The sequence below is a fragment of the Sander lucioperca genome, chromosome 17 (assembly GCF_008315115.2).
Source record: "Sander lucioperca isolate FBNREF2018 chromosome 17, SLUC_FBN_1.2, whole genome shotgun sequence".
Taxonomy (NCBI): Eukaryota; Metazoa; Chordata; class Actinopteri; order Perciformes; family Percidae; genus Sander; species Sander lucioperca.
In genome coordinates, this window is record NC_050189.1 from 30,603,586 (window position 1) to 30,619,730 (window position 16,145).

General features: G+C 42.8%; 1 protein-coding gene across 10 annotated transcripts in view; it reads left to right on the forward strand.

Moving 5' to 3' along the window:
• The window catches only part of peli3 (pellino E3 ubiquitin protein ligase family member 3), a 38,475-nt gene extending 23,458 nt beyond the window's left edge, over positions 1-15,017 (forward strand). For all 10 annotated transcript variants that reach the window (XM_031290631.2, XM_031290650.2, XM_031290665.2 and 7 more), the window contains 4 exons: positions 2,317-2,418; positions 5,428-5,652; positions 11,537-11,725; positions 14,163-15,017. In XM_031290631.2, coding sequence (XP_031146491.1) covers positions 2,317-2,418; positions 5,428-5,652; positions 11,537-11,725; positions 14,163-14,762 — 1,116 coding nt within the window. In that variant the 3' untranslated portion in view covers positions 14,763-15,017. The remainder of the gene's footprint in view (positions 1-2,316; positions 2,419-5,427; positions 5,653-11,536; positions 11,726-14,162) is intronic.
• Positions 15,018-16,145: the final 1,128 nt, after the last annotated feature.

Consider the following 16,145-nt stretch of genomic DNA (forward strand, 5'->3'; position numbering starts at 1 on the left):
GTTAATTGCCCAAATGTGCTAGGTGGGATATGGAAACGACTTTGATTCGGCAAAGTCATTTCCATATCCCATCTAGCTCCCCAAGTCAAGTTCTGAAGTAGCGAACATTTAACTCACAGGACTGATCAGTTGTTTATGCTGTCGGTGTCTTCCTGGATATTCCCATAATGTGTGTGTCTTCCTCTCCGGACAGCATGAAACATGGCCAATAGCTGAAGTGAAAGAACAATTAAGGAATCACGTGGCCGGCCGGTCGTCTGACTCTCCCTTCTTGACTAATTTATCCCATTAAGTTTGACTTTCTCAGTCGCCTCAACAGTGTTCAGCTTTTAGGAGTAGGAATGGCTGACTCTGTGAGGAGAAACAATGCAAGTGGAGCCTCTGCGAAGACAAATAAAGGGCAACGCGGTGGCGAGCTCGGCGCCATTACAGACACACTGAATTTTTGGAATCTCGCTTCACGCAGCTGAATGAGTTGGCCAAGGGCACAGACAGTAAGCTGGATGTCATCCGAGCTGAACTGGCATCGCTCTCAGGGAGTATTGGCTTAATCAAAGCTGAAATGTTGACCATAAAAGTTGCTGTTGAAGACAATTCAAAGGCCGTAGTGGACCACGCGGCAGCCTTAAGTAGCCTTGAACTTAAAATGGCGGACATGGAAGACAGGAGCCGGCGTTGCAACTTACGCATTATCGGTTTGAAAGAGGGGACCGAGGGCTCGAACACTGTGCAGTTTCTAACACGATCTCTGCCTGAGTGGTTCCTGTCCCTCCAGACCGAGCAGCTGGAAATCATGCGGGCTCATTGGATTTCCAGTGACCCTGTACTTTCATTTTCAACACCCTTCGTTATTCGTCCCGTCAGGCTCTTCTTCCAGCCGCAAAGAAGGACCCGGTCATTATTGACAGCAAAACTGTGAGGTTTGCTGCAGACTACAGTAACCATACAATCAAACGCCGACAAGCTTTTGGCCAAGCGATGGACACAGCACGGAAGAGAGGCATGGAATTTTTCCTGCTGTACCCGGCGAGTCTGAAAATTAAAAACGGATGGTTTTACCATGTGTTTAACAATCCCTGCGAAGCTGAGGACTTCCTTAACTCCCGGCCGATGTCTACGCGGGAGAGCAACCGACGGGCTCCAGAGACAGGCGCAGCCGGGGCCCGCAGCCACAGCTGCTCGGCTTGACCTCCACTAATCGCTGGTTTAATATGGAGCTCTACCTACGATCTGTCTGAACTTAAAGGCTTTTTGCATTCTCCGGGTGGTCCGACATCGGGCTAATAAAGCAGATTTTGGACTTTTTTGACTGTACGGCTATCTCAGTTTTACCGCGGATTATACGCCTATCTTCGCCTTTGATTTTGGCCACAGTCCCCACGGACTCAGTTCTTTTTCATGCTTTCATGCTGGATGGTTTCTTTCTCTGCCACCTGACATTTTATTATTTGCATGTTCCTGACTGTGATGTGGAACTTTGATGGTCTCTGGTACAAGGTAACAATCACGCCTTCCATTCATCTTATTTGGGTTAATCTGCCTTATTCGCTCAAGGCCGACTATGACTACTGTTGCCAGCCCACGTGGTCCTGGGGAGGGTGGGGTGATATTGTATATATATATATATATATATATATATATATATATATATATATATATATATATATATATATATATATACAGTCCTTATTTAATTTTAATTCATTAATTACATTTTCTTTTTTTTGGGGTGTTACATGTATGTTCTGTTACCTGTAACATGCTGCTAATTGTGTTTATGTTGTTTGTTGAATAATAAAAACATTTGATTGAGTGGATTAGAGCCATGCGTAGCATACAGCGCCAACTTCTGATCAAACTACGCTGCAGCCGAATTTATTGACTCAAAACCAGCTGATGGAAACGCGCCTAAGTCACATTTCTTTTTTGTGAAAAGTTTGCTTAAAATTCACTTGACGATAGAACGGAAACAAGACCAGTGTGAGCATGTTAGGGTGCTGATGCTAGCATTTAGCTAATAGCACTGCTGTGCCAAACTGTATTGTAGGTGTACTGTACATTGTAAATATAATGTATTGTATATATGTTCTGAATTATCACTTCCTTATTGTAATGAACTGTCACACAGTATATTGACAATAGATGATCTCTCTCCATCATAACAACAAATCAGCTAATAAAATGGTGCCAGTCAGTTTAATTAGAGCCGGGGTTGTCCCTCTAGAACAGGAAATGTCCTCTGGGAAGATTTTCCTGGAAGCCAGACCTTCAGCTCTCCTTGTTATGTGACCTGGATAATGTCTTTTCCATTGGCAGGCACTCAGCAACAAAAGCCAGCACAGCATCTCCTACACACTGTCACGGAGCCACTCTGTCATTGTGGAGTACACGCATGACACCAACACAGACATGTTTCAGGTCAGTGTCTGCACACACACACACACACACACACACACGTCCACATGTGCCATGCCAACTCAACATTTCAGCTGTGTGACCTACTGTAGAAATAGGATGTTGGAAGTCAAAAAAGAGACATGTTGACTGAAAAAAACGTCATTAAAAAGAGCCGTAAATAGGTGAGAGAAACACGCTTTGAACCAAGCCAACAAACACCAAAGATTGTTTGGAACATACTTAATGTACGGGTCAACAGCGGAGAAGTGGATCATATATGCTACAGGAGAGGTTTGAAAAGCTTCTGTGGACATTTTGACTCTATAAAAAGCTAATTGTGGCAAATTAACACATTTACATTAGCACTAGAAACAGCGCAGCTGTTACACTAACAACATCTACACTACTACGTTTTGGTATAAAAATGAACATCTTTTTTTCCACACTGTTTCCAAGCCCCTAAAACGGAGACATTTGCAAACACTGTTGCTCCAGTTTTGGTTGGAAAACTCCTGGGTTGCTTTGTAGTCTGGACGGGTACAAACGGAGACCTTTGGAAACGACGATGCACACCAGTCAGTCTTATCCGTTAGGTAGGCTTGGTCCAAGCTGATAAATTCCTGCTCTTACTTTTCGCCATTGTTGTTCTTTCTCCAAAGTATTTTTTGTGTTTTCAACTTATACATCCATGATTTTAAACCACAGAGTAACGTCAGAGAATCTGCTTCTTGTTTGCACCGACACGCCCAGTGTATGAGAATGGTCATGTGATATGCGTCGTCAGACGCGTTAATATGGATGGAGATTAGTTCTGTTATAACTCTTGTGTGGATTGAAATTGTGTTTGTCTTAAAACTGCTTAAAAATGAAAATGCATTAGTATAGATGTAGCCTGAATATACTAATACTGCTGATATCAATTATTTTGTCGTAGATAGTAGTATTGTTTTATTATTTAGTTCTGGTTGCATCTCTTCCACTAACATTGCAACCCATTAAAAACCACTGTAGACAACCTCATTTCATTAAGAAATCAATGTCTTAGCTTAATGTAGTAATATCCACAACTCTTCATCCTGCCATTAAATGCATCAATGCTCTGCTGTGCTTCCACTGTCAGTATGAAGAAGTTTTAAGGATGACCGTTGCTTCCCATGCTCATCCCGAGACCTTTGCTTATTCGTTTCATTATATAATTACGTTACAGGTTAACTTCCAGTCTAATATCCATATCTCAGAAAGATAGCCAATAAGCGCACTTCCAAAAAAAGTACTATTCCTTTAAGGTGTCTTTTACATTTGAATATTTAGTCAAACAGTCATTGTAAGCTGACAGCCTTGTTAAGTCAAAGGAGAGCAGAGCAAGTGAGGGCATCAAGAACGAAGATGAAGCGTAAGAAGGAAGGAAGACAAAAGGCTGAGGAGATATAAAATATACAGGAGGAGATGAGTCAGACCTGTCTGCTCTCAGTAGCTCACAGTTGTTTTTCCATCCACCTTCTCTCATCATCAAGGAGATCCATACAGAGCTGTGACTCCAGCAGACAGAATCAACAGGGCTCCACTCCAATCTATCCATGTCTGTCTGCCTCTGTCTGCTCTGTTAAAAAAGGAAGGTTCACCCACAGTGTTTGCTTTGCCAACCTTTTATAGATATATGTTAGATATCTGTGGTATTCTGCCTCCACTAAGATGCAATGGAGGCGGATGGAATTCATATTGTGTTGCTCATAGTATTGGAAAAAAAGAAAAAGATTTCAACCATAGACTGTAAAATTAGTAGACATAGCAGCAGTGATATCACCCATTGGTCTGTTGACTGCCGTTTTAAAGCCTCCAGTTTGGCAATTTTGTCTCCATCTTGGGGATTTTGAAACCATACGTGACAAAGAGGGTGGAGCTGGGAAGGATGACAGTGTTGTTAATGATTGCAATGGCGAAAGAGGGAAAGGTGCCGGGTTTTAACCCTTGTGAAGTGAGTCATCCAGTGGAAATTTACCAGCATGTAAACGCAGTCCTTCGGGTACTGCTGCCATTCGTCTGCATGTACGGCGGCACGCAGGAAACGCTAGTGCTAGCTAGCTTGTTGGGCAGAACACTGAACAAGACATTTTTAGGCAACCAAATGTTGAGTGAAAACATACAGTGAGTGGGTCAAAGTTTACTGAGGTAATACAAATGTAAGTTGAGTGAGAAGTAGGGTCATTTTCTCATAGACTTCTATAGAAAAAGACTTCCTTTTGAACCAGTGGAGTTGCCCCCTGCTGGAAATTAGATAGAATGCAGTTTAAGGCACTTCCGCATTGGCTTCACTTTTCAGACCTGGAAGCGTAGTCCATTATTTTTGTGTCCATTACAATAGACCTGAACTTATTTTTGGGTGTTGTACGTGTTTAATCTTGAACTTCGACCTTCTCACTGTGAGTCACTTTATCAAAGTTAATTGGCACATTTGGGTCACCTAGATATGTCTACGAAAAAAAATGTTTTAGATTCAACAAGCAATTTGCTGTATTTTAGCAGATTACTGAAAGCAGCAGAAAGGCAGACACTGTGTACACTGTTTATTTATCGCAAGTAATATCGTTATCGTTATGTTCAGCAACGCATATCGCATATTTTGATCATATCATGCAGCCATAGTTGGTACTTGACGCAGTGAAGTCAATCTCAATCATACTTATCCTAATTGGAGGAGGTGAGGGGCCAATTCATTGGATTGTAGTAACCCAAAACCATCCTTACCCAATCAAATAGTGGCAACACTGTGACACAATGGCACTTTTAGTCACCAATGTAAAGATGAACTGATTTGGTCACTGGCATAGATGATTTAGTATTTCAAGGTGAAAAATCTCAGGGGCAGCCATCTGAAAATCCAGACATGGCTCTTACCACTACATGCAAGTGAGAAAATATTTTGTAGTTTTTGTGAACTAGCCCTTTAGTACAAACATGATCACACTTGTGTACTGTTTGTCTTCTTATCATTGTTTTATGATATGGATTCTTCTCTCTCGGTGATCTCAGATTGGCCGGTCCACAGAGAGCATGATCGACTTTGTGGTGACTGACACGGCGGGAAGCAGCAGCGGCCAGGGCGGGGGTGCGGCAGGGGAGGGTGGCGGCGGAGGCCAGTCAGCCCAGAGCACCATCTCCCGCTACGCCTGCCGCATCATGTGTGAACGCAGCGCTCCCTACACGGCCCGCATCTACGCCGCCGGCTTCGACTCCTCCAAGAACATCTTCCTGGGGGTGAGTGTTCTCCCTTGTGGGGGTCAGGCTTCTCCTGGTAAACTACACAGGGACTGGTAACCATGACAACCATGGTGAGAACGACATCAGGGACATGGCTGTGCCACCCACGGGTGACATCATAGCTGCGAGGAATGGGTGTCAGTGTATGTGACCATGGCTCGAGGTAGCATAGGAGCCGTGTGTGTGTGTGTGTGTGTGTGTGTGTGTGCGTGTGTGTGTGTTATGTACTGCTTCTGGTCGTATGTTACTGTCTCAAGCTATTGGTGAGATGCGTATGTGTCAGGTTACATAACCAGTCAGTGAACAAATAACATATTATAGCATGCAGCATATCAGTATACTGTATCACCGTATGTATGTACTGTAGGCCCTATGTGATACACCAAATAGTTCGGGTTTCAGTGCTTTTAACCTACTTTCTTAGTTTTGGCAATAATTTCTATCAGTTATGATAATATTGTGCTGACCAAAATAGATGTTGACATCTGGGAATTAAGGGTTTGCTTGCACATTTCTCACCCTGTTGGACCTATTTTTAGTGAGTCACGCTCTGAGATCTCAGCTCTTATTTTAAAGGGGACATATCATGCTCATTTCCAGGTTCATACTTGTATTTTGGGTTTCTACTTTACGGGGCACACTGCCTGGAGCTGTTACTGTGTCCGAAATAATACAGAAGAAGAGCAACTGGTATATCTGTTTAGAAAGCAGCCACACAAATCATAAATGAGAGCATTAGTGTCACGTCATGTTGTTTTTAAAGGAACACGCCGACTTATTGGGACTTTAGCTTATTCACCGTAACCCCCAGAGTTAGATAAGTCCATACATACTAGGGCTTTGACTTTTGCCCAAAAATCATATTCGAAGTTCGTTTGTTTATGAATATTAATATTCGAATATATTCAAATATTTATTAATAATATTTTGACCATTAAATGCCTTCAGTAAGGCTTATATTGGTATCAAACTTCGTATATGTTCTGTCCACCAGAGGGCAGTGTATCAGTCAGTAGGCGTGCAATGATGTTGTTGATGCTGTTTTTTTTTTAAATTAAAAGTCAGACCCTGGATTAAACACAAACAATATGCTTTCAACAGGAAGGTCGGATATTTCACCGTAGCCTACGTAAGTGGTCTGATGTTCATACTTTTGCGCTGGTGTGTGCGTCGAGCCGCGTGTGTGTGTGTGGGTGTGTGTGTGGAGTGTGTATTGTGAGAGAGTGACGGTGATTACCGGTAGCTTCAGAGCGAGTAGCGACTCTATAGTCTTAGTGAGAGAAACAAAGTGTCTCCTCTGTTCTTTCTGACCACGGTGGGAAATCTGGAGCAGGAAAAGTTAACCCTCTCCTTGATTTTACGTTGTTTATGGAGAAGGAGAACCAGGAAATGAGTCGGGGGAAATGCGCTACCAAGCCGCGGCCGAGCGATGTGCGTCGCCGCGACGTGTTTACATTTTGAAATGCGTGAAAAAGCCTCGGAATCTGAATTGAAAACAAGGTTTACAAGCAAACACATTAACAAAAAAATAATGCCCATAACAGGTTCGAAATTCGAATATTAAGGGCTGCCTAATATTCGTTCGAATATCAATTTTTTTTTTTAATATTCAAATTATATTCGAATATCGAAGTTCGGCGTCAAAACCCTAATACATACCCTTCTCATCTCCGTGCGCGTTGTAGCTCTTTCCGACGGCTCCACCGGTAGCTTAGCCTAGCACGGATCCTGAAGGTAATTGGTTCCAACTAGCCTACTGCTCTGATTAAGTGACAAAATAACGCCAACATGTTCCTATTTACATGTTGTGATTTGTATAGTCACAGGGTGTACAAATAACAAGGTCACATGAGACACAGCCATCTTCTAACCGTATACATACTGGGAACTATATTCTCAGAAAGGCGAAGCACTGCTACTTCTGCTACTTGGGCGGAGTGATGTGCTTGCACCTGAGAAGCACCGGACAGAGTAGCAGTGCTTCGCTTTTCTGAGACTATAGTTCCCAGTTTATATATGGTTAGAAGATGGGTCTCATGTGACCTTGTTATTTGTACACGCTGTGACTATACAAATCACAACATGTAAATAGGAACATGTTGGCGTTATTTTGTCACTTATTCGGAGCAATAGGCTAGTTGGAACCAATTACCTCCAGGATCCATGCTAGGCTAAGCTACCGGTAGAGCCGTCGAAAAGAGCTACAACGCGCACGGAGATGAGAAGGGTATGTATGGACTTATCTAACTCTGGGGTTACGGTGAATAAGCTAAAGTCCCAATAAGTCGCGTGTTCCTTTAAAGATCCTATATTATGTTAATTTTCAGGTTCATATTTGTATTTTTTGTTTCTACTAGAAAATGTTTACATGCTTTTATGTTCAAAAAACATTCTTTTTCTCATACTGTCTGTCTGAGTATACCTGTATTCCCCCTCTCTCTGAAACGCTCCGTTTTAGCGCCTGTCTCTTTAAGCCCCCCCTCCCGAAAAAGCCCAGTCTGCTCTGATTGGTCAGTGTTTCCAGGTCTTCTGCGTCTATTCTCGGCATCTCTGCACCCTCATTGCAGCCGGGAATGACTGTAACGGCACTGTAGCGGCACTTTCTACCTATATATAGTATCACAACCGTACGGAAGTCCTGACGGCTCGTTTCAATTTCTGAATACAGGCTGTGTGCATTCTCTGTGGATTGAGCATTTTGATACTTTCACAGTATTTATATAGCACTTGACCTGCTTCATAATAGAAAAAAGACATGGAAATCTCACTTTTTACAATATGGGAGTACAATATTATCATAACCAGTGGTTAAAGTTACGGAATTCAAACCCAAATTGTAATAACCATAGTTTTCTTTTAACTTGGTGATTACAATTGTATCATCACTGGTAGGAAAGACCAGAACTATAATGGGAAGACCCAAATTGGAATAAACCAGAGTGATCCTTAAATAGAAAAGAGCACACTGCTTATGTTCATTAAGGCAGCACAGTCATGCACCATCCGGCCAACTCAGCACTCCTCCACTGGGCTCTGTCTTGCTGTATCTTCAGTGAGTAGAGCTGTCTGGAGCCGTACCACAGCTAGCGGCTAATTATTTAAAAAAGTAACCAAAACCCTGACCCATTTCAATATAGGAATGTCATCAAATGAACTAACCACATAGTAGTTATTTCGCCCTGCACTGTCCTAGGTTAGTAGACTCTTTTTTGATATATTTCATGATGTGCAAGCTCCCAAAACCACTGCAGGAGCTGCTGGGGTGGGGCGGTCTAAAACGTGACATGTAGGTGCACAAAGCAAACCAATAATAGCCCTTTCTCATGACAGCATGACTTCATCCCATGCAAGATTCATCAAGACCCCCCCGACAACTAGGCCAGCAGTCAGAGAGATAACGTCAGCAACCAGCGCTCAACACACACACACACACACACACACACACGTGACTGAGGCTTGTATAACTCCCCCAGCCTTTAGAACTACAATAACAATGATATATGGAACAAATATTGTCCTTTTATTAAAAGCCAGGCTCTGTGGATCACCTCTGAACTGTATTCTGGATGTGATGTAGATAAGTTTTTGTGTGATTGATAAATAATGCATGATTATCTATAGGAAGACCTTAAAGTAACAATCGTTAAGATTTCATTATATAACACCCCCATTTTTGATACTATTTATGAATAAATAGTATCATGTAACATGTTTTTTTTTTTTAGTATAAAGCAGTTGAGGTGCTATATAAATACTGTAAAAGTATCCAAATGCTCAATCCACAGAGAAATGCACACAGACCGTATTCAGAAACTGTGCCTTTAAACGAGCCGTCAGGACTTCCGTACTGTTGTGATGTCACAACTATACTTTATATAGGTAGAAAGTGGCGCTACAGTTCCGTTACAGTCATTCCCCAGCTGCAATGATGGTGCAGAGACGTGAGAGGGCAGATGCAGAAGACCTGAAAACATTAACCAATCGGAGCAGACTGGGCTTTTTTGGGAGGGGGGCTTAAAGAGACAGGCGCTAAATCGGAGCTTTTCAGACAGAGGGGGAATACAGGTTTATTCATGTGTTTTTTCAACATTAAAGCATGTAAACATGTTGTAGAAGAAACCCAAAATACAAGTATGAACCTTAAAAAATGAGCATGTTATAGGACATGACGTGACACTATTCCTCTCAGTTATGATTTGTGTGGCTGCTTTCTAAACAGATACACCAGTTGCTCTTCTTCTGTTTTATTTCTGTGAGTTACAGCTCCAGGCAGTGTGGCCTGCTGACATTTTCAAATCCTACATACAGTGGCTTTAAAGTCCAAGTAAAATGAATATGCAGGCAGGAGATTTTCAAGAAGGAATTGTTCAGTGATGTAGCGAGCATAGGTTCCTGGAGAACCACAGTGATTTGGAGCAGTAGAGGCCTCCAACCCCACCTCCCTCTCCCTCATTTCTAGATTAGGAGGCGTAGGATGAATACTTTAGACCAGTGGTTCTTTTTCTTTTAGCCAATGACCCCTTACAAGATAGAGAATATACTGGGGACCCCCTCATGTATGACCCTTGGAATAACTTGACCTAGCCTATTTTATACACTATAGTCTTAGGTATGTGATAGATCAACACAAGATAAATGTAATAGAAAAGCATTAGAGTTATAGATTTGTTAGATTAGAAAGCAATCTATAAACTCTTGGCCAGCCTCAGCCACTACGACCCACAAGCTAAAAAAAGTGTGGTTTTATAAGGTGGGCGAGGTTTAGCTTGTCAAAACAAGTCACATTTGATTGAATTAGTTTGTGTACACACCCTCTGCAACGTTTTAAGGGAAGACTTATCAACATATTGTGACATGTTTGATACCAAATACACATATCAAGAGATATCCGAACAATTATTGCAGGGACATGTGAATAAAATATATAATAATAAAAACATGACACATTTTTAGCAGTTTCTTTTAAGCTTTACTAAATCATAAAAGCTGAAAACATAACATTAACATATTATCACCTCATACAGTTAATATGGCTAATGTAGTGTTTGTGTCCACCTGATTAATGTAAGTCCAATATTGACTCTCCTTTTAACTCTGCTTTGGTCTCCACCAACTCCTGAAAATAAATTATCTCTTTAGCTGCTAAATGCTCCACTATGTCCGCTAGTCTCTAACCGTGTCTGCCTGCTGCTGAACAGGTAGTGTACAGTGGCTTTATCAGAGACTTTTTCACTAAACTAAGCTTATAAGATTGCATGGTGAGACTGAACCAAAACAGTACATTCGGGGACCATAAAACTAAAACAATGAGCCAAAAGAGGCTAAAAAGGAACTGCAGAGTTGGTGATAATTCGTCTTTACACGTGACACCTTTCACATTACACAATCATTTACTTATTGTTTATATATTAATAAGTCAAGCTTTTAAGTTTGCTAACTTGTTATCTAAAAAACTGATTATTTGGCCTTAAACATTAATGTTGAACTCATCCAGTGAAATTCTTCTAATCTCCAGAGCAGCAACAGCCATAAAGAAATGTTTGAAGAATACATCTCCAGACTGTTTCTTTTCCTTTGCTACACACGCCAGACATCTGCTGTTTCATCAGAGCTAATTTGTGTTCATAATACATCTTTTCTGTCTCTCTCTCAGGGATGGGTTCATTCTTAAGCGTGGGCGTATCTCTGTGCATCAGTCAGTACAGTAGTCGTTCTGTACTGAGCTAAATATAGCAGCACAGAAAAGCAACGTTAGCTGTTTTTGTAGCCCGCCACCTCTTATATCCTCTTCCACTATCCTCCCTCTGTGCCTCCCGAATATTCCTCTAACCTTTACGTCTGCCTGTGTGTGTTGGTGTCTGTGTGCGGCGGGGTCTCTCAGGAGCGGGCCGCCAAATGGAGGACGTCAGATGGCTTGATGGACGGCCTGACCACCAACGGGGTGCTGGTGATGCACCCGGCGGGGGAGTTTGTGTCTGAGCCGGCTCCGGGCGTCTGGAGGGAAATCTCAGTTTGTGGAAACGTCTTTGCCCTGAGGGAGACTCGCTCAGCCCAACAGAGGGGAAAACTGGTAAGATGAAGGGGGTTGATGGGATAACGAGTCCTTTGTTTGCTTCGATACGGTCACAAAGTTTGAAGTTACTGACCTTGATTTAGCCCCGTGAACTGCAGGGAATTCTGTAGAAATGGGTTTGTTAATGCAATGTAAGGACGTGAACACCAAAGCTGCAAAGATCAATTAACGGATTAGTTGCCAACTAATAAATTAATTGGCAACTATTTTGATAATCAATTAATCGGTTTGAGTCATTTATGAAAATGAAGTTAAATTTCTCTGTTTCCAGCTTCTTAAATGTAAATAGTATTTGTAATGTGTATATATATATATATATATATATATATATATATATATATATATATGTGTGTGTGTGTATATATATATTTATATGTATATGTAATATTATATATTTGGGGGTGGCAGTAGTTCAGTCTGTAGGAGTTGGGTTACTAACAGCATGGTCGCTGGTTCAAGTCCCCATATGGACCAAAGTACGGTGGTGGACTGGTAGCTGAAGAGGTGCCAGTTCACCTCCTGGACAAGGCATTGAACCACCAACTGCTGGGGGCGCCTGTCCATCTACGGCTGCAGCCCCCCCACTCTGACATCTCGCCATTGGTGCATGTATAGGTACTGAACATGTGTGTGTATTTCAGGCCTGTGTGTAATGTGTGTTCTAACAACAGTGAAAACATTGTAATTTCCTTTGCGGGATTAATACATTATTATATTAGTGTATAGTTTCACTCCTCTGTGACAGTAAACTGAATATCTTTGAGTTATGGACAAAACAAGACATTTGAGGACGTCATCTTGAGCTTTGGGAAAAAAATTTATACCAAGCAACTAATCGGGTCAATGGAAATAGTTGTTAGTTGCAGCCCTAGTGAACACCCTGGTGCTGTTGCAGAACCTGGCTGTCCTATATACTTTTCAGTATTTTTAAAGGGGAAGGAAAGAAATGAAGTCACGTATAATGCTGTAGAACCTTGTCCCTATTGGTGTAAACCTCAGAAGTGGACAGTAGCTCCTGGCTTGTGATTTTGGTATCAATTCTCACCACTTTGTTTATGCCGTTCCTGTCTTGACCTGAGGTGTTGTCCATCACACAGTAATCAAGAACATGCAACCAGCGTGATCAAATTTTAGCTGTCTTAAAAAGAAAGGTCTTCGCTGAGCTTTCCTCAGCACTGTTGTGGTATTGACCTCCCACTATTGGAGATACACACTATGAATCTGTTGTATATCCTGTCCATTTATGACCATCATACAGCCCACCACTACTATCTTTGCTTTCGCCCTCAAGTTAACTGCCCGGTTCAGCTCTATTATTCTTAGAAATCAACCTACTAATGCGGTGTCATCTGCAAACTTAATAGACAGGGAGTGGGAAATACACTCTTAGTGGCAGCAGTTGGGCAAAACACCCCATTGGGGCTGTAAATGAAGTAGAGCGCTGTTTTCAACTTCAAACACCTGCAAGAACTCAAACTGTCACAGGAAACTATCCTTAATTGACCGATTTGTAGACTCCATCTGTAAATGTGATGCGTATATGATGATGATGATGATGATGATGATATTTTGAGGGAAGCCAATTGCAATAGATGGGAGTCAACTGTCTGAACCATAACTAGTTGAGCACAGTGCCATCATGTGGTGGTACAAAGTGGAATGTACCAGCCCAGTGCAGAGTTGTTTAAAGTAGTAGTTTAAAGGTCCTATGACATGCTGCTTTTTTGGATGCTTTTATATAGACCTTAGTAGTCCCCTAATACTGTATCTGAAGTCTCTTTTATATAGACCTTAGTAGTCCCCTAATACTGTATCTGAAGTCTCTTTTATATAGACCTTAGTAGTCCCCTAATACTGTATCTGAAGTCTCTTTTATATAGACCTTAGTGGTCCCCTAATACTGTATCTGAAGTCTCTTTCCCGAAATTCAGCCTTGGTGCAGAATTACAGCCACTACGAGCCAGTCCCACAATGAGCTTTCCTTAGGATGTGCCATTTCTGTGTCTGTAGCTTTAAATGCTATTGAGGAGGAGAGAGGGGGATTAAGGTGGAGGGTGGGGGTGTGCCCTTTACCAACTGCCATGCTTCGCTCGTTTGCAAGCCATGGTGTCTCTCTCTTTCTCATGCGCGGGCCAAATTCTCTGGGCAAAGCAGAGAAAAGGGGAGGTAACCTTCCTCCTTATGTTCTCATAAAGGGAAGATTGGAGGACTGGACTGGAGGACCATAGGCAGGCTAGGGGAACGCATATTAATGTTAAAAAACCTCATAAAGTGAAATTTTCATGCCATGGGACCTTTAACAAACCCCACCAGTATGGCCCATAACAAATCAATTCCTGTGTCCTAGCTAATGACAGCCCAGTGATGAGAACTGACAAACCCTCTCTTCTTCTCTTTCCCCTGCTACATTTCCTTCTCCTGTTCTCCTCTTGAGGTTGAAAATGAGTCAAACACCCTCCAGGACGGTTCTCTGATTGATCTGTGTGGGGCTACTCTGCTGTGGAGGACCCCCGCCGGACTGCGCCACACCCCCACCCTCAAACAGCTGGAGTCCCTTCGCCAGGAGCTGAACGCCGCACGGCCCCAGTGTCCTGTGGGCTTCAACACCCTGGCCTTCCCTAGTCTGGCCCAGCGCGAGATCGTTGACAAGAAGCAGCCCTGGGTCTACGTAAACTGCGGCCATGTACACGGCTACCACAATTGGGGCTACCGCAAGGAGAAGGGTCCCGCCGGGCCCGGGGGCACGGCACCAGCCAGCACCGGAGAGAGGGAGTGCCCCATGTGCCGGCGAGTGGGCCCCTACGTGCCGCTGTGGCTGGGCTGTGAGGGGGGATTGTACCTGGATGCCGGGCCGCCCACTCACGCTTTCTGCCCCTGCGGCCATGTATGCTCGGAAAAGACTGTGGTGGGGTGGAGCCAGATCCCGTTACCCCACGGCACCCATGCCTTCCATGCTGCCTGCCCCTTCTGTGGAACCTGGTTGACAGGGGAGCAGGGCCACATCAAACTCATCTTCCAAGGCCCCGTCGATTGAAGCCCAGACCTGGGAGCCACATGTGACGGTGGATTGGGCAGAGGTGGACGTGCTGAAAAAAAAAAAAAAAGACTGTGTGCTGGAACAAAAATCTGAACACTCAAGTGTGGGATGACAGAGAAAGCACCGATGAGTATACAGGAAAAGGACCGTTGACTTGTTGAACTGAAAGTGCCATGCAATAGTAGATTGCCAAGGCTTCACATGGAATATGAGGTGTAAGGAGAATATGTAAATAAATTGTGTTGAAATGAACATGTGTTTAGTGATCTTTTGTACCTGCTTAGTCTGAGCCCATAACATTGTGCAACTGGGAGCTTGACAGCAACACTAAAAGGGAAGGTGCCAAAAACAAGACAACCAGACATGTTGGAAGCCAACTCTGAGGTTAGTCAAGCTTAAACAAAGGTTTGTGATATAAAGATTTATCACAGTTGCCCTGTTGAATTTTTGTAAACAAAGTTTATGTTTACATTCAACTAAGGTTTAACTAACATTATGAACATATTTACTACCTTATAAAAAATACTTTTTTAAAGTATTTTAAATCCTGCATTGTTGACCTTCATGTTTACGAGCATGCAGTCTTCTTCTTCACTGTCTTTGTTGGGGCATTGCAGAATATCTCAGTGTTTTAGCGCCACCTGTTGATTAGTGGAAGAGTGTGAAACCATTGGTAGGACTCGTGTGTGTGCGCTTGTTTTACTATATTTGTGGGGTCCAAAAACCGGGGAATACAGTATACTTGTGGGGTCTGCACAGCCTTGTGGGGCCCAAAATGCTGGACTCCACAAGGTTAAAGGGCTGTTTGAGGGTTAAGACTTGGTTTTAGGACTAGGGTTAGAATTAGGTTATGGTTAGGGTGAGGGTAAGGGTTAAGGTTAGGCGTTTAGTTGTGATGGTTAAGGTTAGGGTAAGGGGCTAGGGAATGCATTATGTCAATGACGGGTCCCCACAAAGATAGTGAAACAAACGTGTGTGTGTGTGTGTGTGTGTGTGTGTGTGTGTGTGTGTGTGTTTTTGTGTGTGTGTGCGCCTGCGCACATGAGATAAACAAAACGGGGACCCACAAAAATGGCTCCATTGCGGGACTAGTGTTCTATAACGCCACAGGAAATCTTTAAGCAGGAATTATAACATCTTACTCAAGAAAGGTGTAAGCCTCGCGTCAAACAAGCTGATTGGTCAATCCAACTTCCAGTTGGGATGTGGATTCAAAAGTCTAAAAGAAAACAGTTATGTTGTTTTTTTGCTTGCAAGCAGACGGAGAAACATGATAGGCCTAGAGCCTTATAGAGTGACTTCCTGATTTAGCTTGAACCATTTCAACTACATCAACCATTCTTGCTGTTGTTGTGCGCACACACACACACTTTTCTTGGG